Consider the following 8,291-nt stretch of genomic DNA (forward strand, 5'->3'; position numbering starts at 1 on the left):
TTTTTGGTTTCGTATTTTTTATATTGCTTGTCGCTTAATATTTTAGATACATAGCTACAATTCGGGTTGTACATCTATATATGCATATAAAAAACACGATATGTTGACATTCGTACATATGTAAAGTCAGAGATTCTTCAACAGTATACAAAAAACATTTGCGTTTGGACGGAATGGACTTACTAACTAATTACGCTTTTTCGCGGTTAAAATTTGTGGTATTCGAGAGGCGCATCTCTAAGGCACTGAACTGGTGGATGGAATGTACACTATAGTTTAAGCAATGTTCGAGTGCGAAGCATCAGGGTAATCTTGTGCTGCGTTCGGACGGTCTAGATTGTGCAATTTCGTTGTGAGCCCCATAGATGGATGGAAAATACTTTTATTAGCCCACGGGCATGGTGGACACGGTGCTGTGAGGAGTGGTTGGCCGCGATCCTGCTAGTGAGTTGGCGGTGGATGCGTGCAGAGAAGCCATTGTGCCCATCTGGAAAGGTAATTATACTCATTAGTCATATTTTATATATGATTACTTGGTATACGTACGCGTAAATGGGCTAGATCCTCCAGCTTGGTCAGATCCACCAGTTCCAAAAACAGAGAGTACACCACGGCCCATCCATATATAGACAGCACACAGAAAATGGTCCACAGGAGCACCATAATCACATTGTAGGCAAAGTACAGATCGTTGACAATTGCAAAGAAGATCAGTGCCAAAGCCCGCCAAACAGTAAATATGGCAAAGGACCACAGCCAGGGCATAACCTTCCTCTCGTATTCCTATGGTAGCATTATAAAAAAAATAAATTATAATGGGTTTTTTACATAAAAACTCGTTTGCCAATTGATGGAATTATGTGCTAATTTCTTGGTTATGACTGTGCAGGATGCGTTTTGTTACCCTTTTGCTCAGTAAGCGTTTCTGTTCTCCCAGCTTTTTATGCTTTCGGGCAATGAGAAATGTAAATGAATTGCATGCAACATTTGTACGATACCCAAACCCAAACTTACCTTGCGCAGAGCCACGCAAAGGAGGACACTGGTCACAAAGTTTATCAGCGCCATGACAAGCGAGAACAAGGCAAAGACAATCAGCATGTTGCGAACTGCAAATAAATCAGGTGGGATATAAAAAGATATTTCAATTTAAAACAACGATTTCCAATAGGATAAAATCCTAACATAACCTAACATAACCTAACAAGCTTACCATGCTTGTTGCCCACATAGACGAACTCATAGGATATGATGTAGTAGCCATAATGTGTGGATCCTGGCGCAGCCATCGCATAGCAGTAGATGTCAAAGATGCTCGTGGCGATGGTGAAGAGGGACAGGAACTGCAAGGGAGTTTTGTGTTACTAAAAAGGACTTTCTCAATAAGGATTTTCCGCTCCTACAATGGCAAACAATCCGACCAGCATGGCACCCTTTTGTATATCGATGTACTGGTTGTTTTTCAGCAACGGTCTCTGGTACCAAGGAATCCTGACGGATCGCGTGGATCGGGACATCTTGGAGTGTAAATTCGTCGAGGATCTAGAAGATTATATATAGAAGATGAGCTTGGTCATATTACTATAGAGATTATAAGGGAAACTTACCTTCCCGTGGCATGGGAATAAACCGACGGATTGGACCGATATGTGGAGGGCGTTTTCCTACCGTAATTCATCATGAAGCCTTGTAAGTCTCGTCACGTGTGTAAGAAGGCAAGTCCTTTATCAATCCTTTAATCAGCAACTAAAACATTTGAAACATAACCGTTAGTAAGCGAGTTCTATGTTCATTTATTGACCAGGGCGTGTTTGCTTAATTTGTGTATTTTGGGTGTGTCAAGCAAGGCTTAACATTTTCGAAAACTTTAGCTGCTTTTTTAACACTTATAAAGGTGGTCAACGTTATATATCTTTGTGTTATGGTTTTGCAGTCTATGTAGAGTTTTCGGAAAACAATAATTGAAATGCCATTGCATTTATTTACCCCAAAAAAACGAAATATTAATCACCTCGCAACGCATCAAAAACAAAACACACGAATCAGGGCTCAGTTATTTCCAGGGGTGCGTCAAAAAAAGTAGCAAATACCGATAGAGCAACAAGTGCTATCGATATGGCCGTCGTTGGGCAGCACTGGCTAATCAGCTGAGCAGTTGGGCGCCTGTTTATTTATTATTTTAAATGTTATATGGGATATAAGAAAAATGATTAAATTGGTATTCATAACTGAGATGTTTATGGTTATGAGAGGTTGAGTTCATAAACTTATGCAATTTAAAAATATTTATAGATTTGGTTCATTGCATATTTGAAGTTATTGTTATTGTTTTATAAAAAACACCATAACCGAACTTCATGTATGTCTGCTGAATCAGTTAAATCATATGATCATTTTAATTCTGATCCCTGAGTGAAAACTTTTAATATATCTTACAAAATTCAATTGTGTTATATTGCCATATGATTTAAATTCGATTAATTGCTATCGATTTTGCGATCAATTTGACTGCGATATCATTAAGAATTGCGAAGCCCTGAATTGCGCGCGCGTGTGTGTGTGTGAGCAGAGGAGGGCGAAAACAATCGACCAATGGAAAACATAAACATATAATTTTGAAAATATTTGGTATCAGAACTAGATGACCGGCCCAACATGTCACTGCCGCGGATCACGGACTTTGAAATTCTCGACAAACTCGGAGCGGGCAGCTATGCGACCGTCTACAAAGCGCGGCACAAAGTGGGACACCAGTTACATACACATCACATAGCGCAAAGGGTCTAATATTTACGTTTTATCATTGCAGAAACAGCGCACTTATCATGCCATCAAGTATGTGGAAATGTCGACGTTGTCGCAAACCTCGCGGGAAAACCTAATCACCGAAATACGCCTCCTCCGGGAACTCAAGCACAAGTACATTGTGACCCTGCAGGATTTCTTCTGGGACGACAAGTATGCCATCGTTCCATGCAATCAGTCGATGATTCATCCTTCCAGCAGGATTAGCATATATGTAGGCGGTAACATGGTGGCAGGTTTAGCTAACAATCCTTTATAGCTTTACCTAAAGATACCTCACGTTTGATTCTTTAGAAGTTCTTCAATTCAAATGATAGTTTTGTACATTTATTCTACTCAAGACATGCTCAGTTACTAGGAACTGGTAGTGATTGCACTATGTTATGTTTATTATGCAATTATTAGTGTGAAGTTCGAGCAATTATTCATCGAGTTTTGACCAATTCAGCAGTTAATCAAAATCGATATTCTTCAGCAAGGCACAAAAATAAGAATGCTACAACTATTTATTAATGTCTGCTTTATTTCAGAAACATTTACATCGTTTTGGAGTATTGCAATGCCGGCAATCTATCCGCTTTTATACGAACCAAGAAGGCATTGCCGGAGAGCACCTGTCGCTACTTTTTGCGCCAATTGGCTGCCGCTGTGCAGTACATGCGAGCCAACGATGTTTCCCACTTCGACCTTAAGCCACAGAACCTGCTGCTTACCCGCGGAGCTAACAATGTGTCTCTGAAGGTGGCAGACTTTGGGTAGTTAGCCACATAGTATTATAATAGATACATTATACTAATAATTCTAATTTGTTATAGGTTTGCTCAGCACCTGAAACTGGGCGAAATCAATCAACAGCTGAAGGGATCGCCGCTCTACATGGCCCCGGAGATTGTGCGCAAGCATCAGTACGATGCCAAGGCGGATCTCTGGAGCATCGGGGTGATCCTCTACGAATGCCTATTCGGCAAGGCGCCGTATAGTTCGCGAACCATTGAGGAGCTATTGCTGAGGATCAGGAAGGCCGAGGCCATAACACTGCCACCAAACGCTCGGATCAGCAACGAGTGCCATGATCTCCTGCGCCGCCTTTTGGCCCACGAGCCCACGGCGCGCATTTCGTTCGCGGACTTCTTTGCGCATCCCTTTCTCGATCTCAAGACGTTTCCCACGGAGCACACACTGCAAAAGGCCATTGATTTGGTCACGCAAGCATGCGCTTACGATGAGAAACGCAACTACAAGGAGGCTTACTATCTGTACTGCAGTGCCCTGCAGTATTTTGTGCCGCTCATCACGGAGGAGACGGACGCCACCAAGCGCCTGGCATTGCGCAATCGTGCCTTGTCCTACACAAAGCGCGCCGAGGAAATCAAGAATTGCATAATCGAGGACGAGTACAGAATGTTGGCTGAACGGCAACGGCAGGCGGCTACAGCAGCCACAGCGAATAAAGAGCCTTCTCCAGCTACCCAGTTACCCGCTGCGCAGCCCAGCAGCTCGAGTGTTGCAGAAATGCTGGAACCGGATGCCCGCTATAAACAGCTATGTACGATTTTATTTGTTTTGTAAACTTGGTGTTCTATAATACCGCGCTCCTTCATTTTAGATGCCCTTTCGAACTCAAGTCCGTCCCTGAAGACTGGCCTGGAAATCGGACGGAAGGGTGAGCTATACCTCTACGAGCGGAAGCTGGACGCAGCACTGGAGTCGTATACCTCAGCGTTGGGCATTCTGGTGCCGTTCGTGAACAATGAACCAAAGGGCGAACGCCGTAATCTGTTGCTGCAGCAGGTTAGCAAGATGTGCATTTTATGCTAACAAATTCACTTATGAACAACCATATCTTAGCTGGAATTCTGGATGAAGGAGGCGGAGAGCATCAAGAGCATTTTGAGCGCCAAACACTTGGACGAGGAGGAGCAGAAGCTGTCCACGGTACGCAGCTGCAGCATACAGTAGACAACAAAAGATGAATTGAATTCGATGAGCAATTTTCGGCGCCTGGTGCGCATTTGTTAGAGTATTTTTGTAGGTCGATGTGCAAGGAGCATCGCTTAGTCACGTAGCCTTCTATGATATTATATACAATATACAGATATACAAATGTCTCTACTAGATTCGCTTTCTATGTACAGCAGTAACATGACCGCTATTTGTAACGCTCCCCAATAGCCCATTCTATATTTATTGTTATTCGTATTCGTAATTGTTATGTAAGTCCTAACACCGATGGCCTTTTACTTGTATACTGACCCACCCACATGTTTGCAGCTGAAAACCGTTGTTAAGTTTTGAACCTTTTGATTTTCTATTTTAAGCGCACTTCATTGAGAACCATCACATTCCAGGGCTGGTCGCAACCGCCGCTCGTTTATTTCATTCTGTTCATTGTGCTTAATTTGATTAAAATTGTTTAAAGATAACCGAAGCAGTTTCGTTTGATGTTGGTCAAGATAACGCGATAGTGACGCTCTCACTTAATCGAGGAGAAGGTATAATCTCGTCCTATCAATGGCTGTAAATAATCGTAATCAATGTGAATTGGCAATGTCAGAAGGCTTATAAAAGCGGCTGTCGGGCGATAGGGTTCTCATTTTCAGCTGGAAAAATGTCGCGGAATCAGGATCTTTGCCTGGCGGTAATCGCCCTCTTGACCATCGCGGGCATTTCCCATGGAGCTCCCCAAATGGGACGTGTGATCAATGGCACGGATTCCAACGTGGAGAAATACCCCTTCGTGGTAAGTTGGGTCAAGTGTTGTAATGTCGGTGAAATGAAACTAATGTTTATCTTAATATCTTTCAGGTTTCGATGCGTGGACCCAGTGGCACGCATTCCTGCGGTGGCTCCATTATTTCCAAGCAGTTCGTGATGACTGCTGCCCATTGTACGGATAGACGCAGGGCGTCGGATCTGTCCGTTCAGTATGGAGTGACCAAGATTAATGCCTCCGGTCCGAATGTGGTGCGCGTGAAGAAGATCATCCAGCACGAGGACTACAATCCCAACAACTACTATGCCAGCGATATTGCACTGCTGCTCGTGGAGGAGCCATTCGAGTTTGATGGCGTCACTGTTGCGCCCGTGAAGTTGCCGGACCTCGCCTTTGCTACACCTCAAACGGATGCCGGTGGCGACGGAGTGCTCATCGGATGGGGACTCAATGTGGTTGGTTTTCCTTTTTATCTTATATTTTGAGTTCAAGCATCTAATCCCAGCGTTAATATCTTTAGACTGGCGGATACATCCAATCCACTCTGCAGGAGGTGGGCCTGAAGGTCTACTCCGACGAGGAGTGCACCGAACGCCATGGCGGTCGCACGGATCCCAGGTACCACATCTGCGGAGGCGTGGACGAAGGCGGCAAGGGTCAGTGCAGCGGAGATTCCGGTGGGCCCCTCATCTACAATGGCCAGCAGGTGGGCATCGTGTCCTGGAGCGTCAAGCCCTGCACCGTGGCTCCCTATCCGGGTGTCTACTGCAAGGTCAGCCAGTATATCGACTGGATCAAGAAGAGCCAGATAATCTTGGCCTAGTCATCATCGCATTATCTGTGTGAATAGTGTATGCAATAAATAAAACTGATATTGAATGATTAAAGTGGTGCCTTGCTAGCCATAAATCGGTGTCAAGTGAGGTACTTGGGATTTGCCTGTTTGTTTGATAAGGAGTATCATACTAATATTGGGTTAAGTTCCCATTTCCTATAATAGAATTTAATCAATAATTTGATTTAAAATCATTTTAGTCAGTGAGTAATGTAAATAACTATGTCAATTGATAATTTACAATTTCAATTAATTTACAGTCGATTTTCAATACTTTCCAATTAAAGAAACAATTGTAGAACCATTAAATTGGTTAATAAACTTATATTTAAATTAGCATTAATCTCAAATTTGGTAATTTTCGTTTTATTTACAAAATTAAACTTATGTCCGACAGCTTCATTCATTATTTTTAGCCACAAAGTTCGTTGGGAAACCCATTTAAATTTGCGCATTGTGGCTTTCTTTTTTAAAAGGTTTTCGTGAGCTTGAAGAGTACCATTTTCTATCAATGTCGACAGATTCAATAACCTCCTATCTAAAGTCGTAAATAATATTAATCGTGCATATTCGGCGAGCTTTTAAAAGCAGTAGCCAACGTGGGGGTGCCATTTTTTGGCCAAATATGTTGTCGAATCAAGATCTCAGCCTGAGTTTAATCGTTATCCTGACTGTAACTACGGTTGGTCAGGCCGCGCCTCCCATATCAAGGGTGGTCAATGGTACGGACTCCAGTGTGCTGAAATATCCTTTCGTGGTAAGAAAATGTAAAGTGAAACAAAATTTAAGAAATGATAATGATTAAAATATAACGGAATTGCCCCAAACGAGGAAAATTAGTTAATCAACAGATTTTTTTTAATAATCAATAAATTAATAGACTATATTTTCCGATCCAAATCTAAGGTATCCCTAAGGAGCTACGATGGCGCGCATTCCTGCGGTGGTTCTATTATTTCGAAACATTTTGTGATGACCGCTGCTCATTGCACCAATGGTCGGCCTGCGGATACCCTATCCATTCAGTTTGGAGTGACCAATATTAGTGCCATGGGTCCGAATGTGGTGATCCTACTCGCCAAAATGCCAATGACATCTCGCTGCTAATGGTGGAGGAACCTTTTGAGTTCGATGGCGTCTCTGTGGCTCCGGTGGAATTGCCAGCTCTGGCTTCTGCTGTGCCTCAATCGGATGCTGGAGTCGAGGGAGTGCTCATCGGTTGGGGTCTCAATGATGTGGGTTTCCAATGGAAAATATGATTTTAAATAGGATTAACTCATAGTGTGATCTTTTCTAGACCTATGGAAGTGTCCAGGACACCCTACAGGAGGTTTCCCTGAAGATTTACTCGGATGCAGAGTGCACCAGCCGGCACAATGGCCAAACGGATCCCAAATATCACATCTGCGGAGGAGTAGACGAAGGAGGAAAGGGTCAGTGCAGCGGGGATTCCGGTGGACCCCTCATCTACAATGGCCAGCAGGTGGGCATCGTGTCGTGGAGCATGAAACCCTGCACCGTGGCTCCCTATCCGGGTGTCTACTGTAAGGTTAGCCAGTACGTTGACTGGATCAAAAGCAACCAAGCCATATCGGCTTAGTCACAAAGTACATTGTTCAATAAATTGAAAATTAAACCACTTAATAAAAATCAGATTGGCAGTATTTACCTGTTCCTTGGGGGGCGATAAGCAAATTATCTGTGTCATTATTATAAAGGGGTTAAGGGGCCATAAATCTTGGGAATTATATTCTTAACTATAAATTTAGCATATTGCTATTGCTGCTTATAAAGCAAATTTGATTTGGCGCCAAAGCAGTGGTTTTAGTTATCACTATTCAAGCAGTTTAAAGCAGTGTTTTGCTGGATTTAAAGTGTTCATCAAACTGTAGTTGAAATTGGCGCTAGTGTCTGGTATGCATCAAACTGTCATTTAAA

At 43.0% G+C, this 8,291-nt stretch overlaps 4 protein-coding genes across 6 annotated transcripts; 3 read left to right on the top strand and 1 right to left on the bottom strand.

Moving 5' to 3' along the window:
* LOC6607132 lies at positions 1 to 2,080 on the bottom strand. Of its 2 annotated transcripts, none has more exons than XM_032721334.1 (7): positions 2,012 to 2,080; positions 1,608 to 1,746; positions 1,404 to 1,542; positions 1,214 to 1,343; positions 1,015 to 1,109; positions 547 to 783; positions 1 to 487 (listed from the first exon to the last, which is right to left on the bottom strand). In XM_032721334.1, the coding sequence occupies exons 2-7, from the start codon at positions 1,679 to 1,681 to the stop codon at positions 386 to 388; spliced, it is 777 nt and encodes a 258-aa protein (XP_032577225.1). In that variant the 5' UTR covers positions 1,682 to 1,746; positions 2,012 to 2,080; the 3' UTR covers positions 1 to 385. The 2 variants fall into 2 exon arrangements, with proteins under 2 accessions (XP_032577225.1, XP_002031918.1); XM_002031882.2 differs by having other exon boundaries at positions 1,987 to 2,064.
* Positions 2,081 to 2,540: 460 nt separating this feature from the next.
* LOC6607133 (serine/threonine-protein kinase ULK3) lies at positions 2,541 to 5,233 on the top strand. Of its 2 annotated transcripts, XM_002031883.2 has the most exons (7): positions 2,541 to 2,742; positions 2,810 to 2,958; positions 3,336 to 3,560; positions 3,621 to 4,351; positions 4,412 to 4,596; positions 4,654 to 4,740; positions 5,124 to 5,233. In XM_002031883.2, the coding sequence occupies exons 1-7, from the start codon at positions 2,656 to 2,658 to the stop codon at positions 5,220 to 5,222; spliced, it is 1,563 nt and encodes a 520-aa protein (XP_002031919.1). In that variant the 5' UTR covers positions 2,541 to 2,655; the 3' UTR covers positions 5,223 to 5,233. The 2 variants fall into 2 exon arrangements, with proteins under 2 accessions (XP_002031919.1, XP_032577632.1); XM_032721741.1 differs by having other exon boundaries at positions 2,543 to 2,742; positions 4,654 to 5,233.
* Positions 5,234 to 5,397: 164 nt separating this feature from the next.
* Positions 5,398 to 6,419, top strand: LOC6607134 (chymotrypsin-2). Its single transcript, XM_002031884.2, has 3 exons — positions 5,398 to 5,545; positions 5,611 to 5,973; positions 6,039 to 6,419. Exons 1-3 carry the CDS (start codon positions 5,414 to 5,416, stop codon positions 6,339 to 6,341), a joined length of 798 nt encoding a protein of 265 aa, XP_002031920.1. The 5' UTR covers positions 5,398 to 5,413; the 3' UTR covers positions 6,342 to 6,419.
* Positions 6,420 to 6,737: 318 nt separating this feature from the next.
* Positions 6,738 to 8,010, top strand: LOC6607135 (chymotrypsin-2). The gene is given in 4 exon segments (XM_032721742.1): positions 6,738 to 7,110; positions 7,260 to 7,419; positions 7,422 to 7,588; positions 7,651 to 8,010. Coding segments are annotated over 4 exon segments (762 nt in total). The 5' UTR covers positions 6,738 to 6,978; the 3' UTR covers positions 7,954 to 8,010.
* Positions 8,011 to 8,291: the final 281 nt, after the last annotated feature.

Source organism: Drosophila sechellia, chromosome 3R, assembly GCF_004382195.2.
Source record: "Drosophila sechellia strain sech25 chromosome 3R, ASM438219v1, whole genome shotgun sequence".
Taxonomy (NCBI): Eukaryota; Metazoa; Arthropoda; class Insecta; order Diptera; family Drosophilidae; genus Drosophila; species Drosophila sechellia.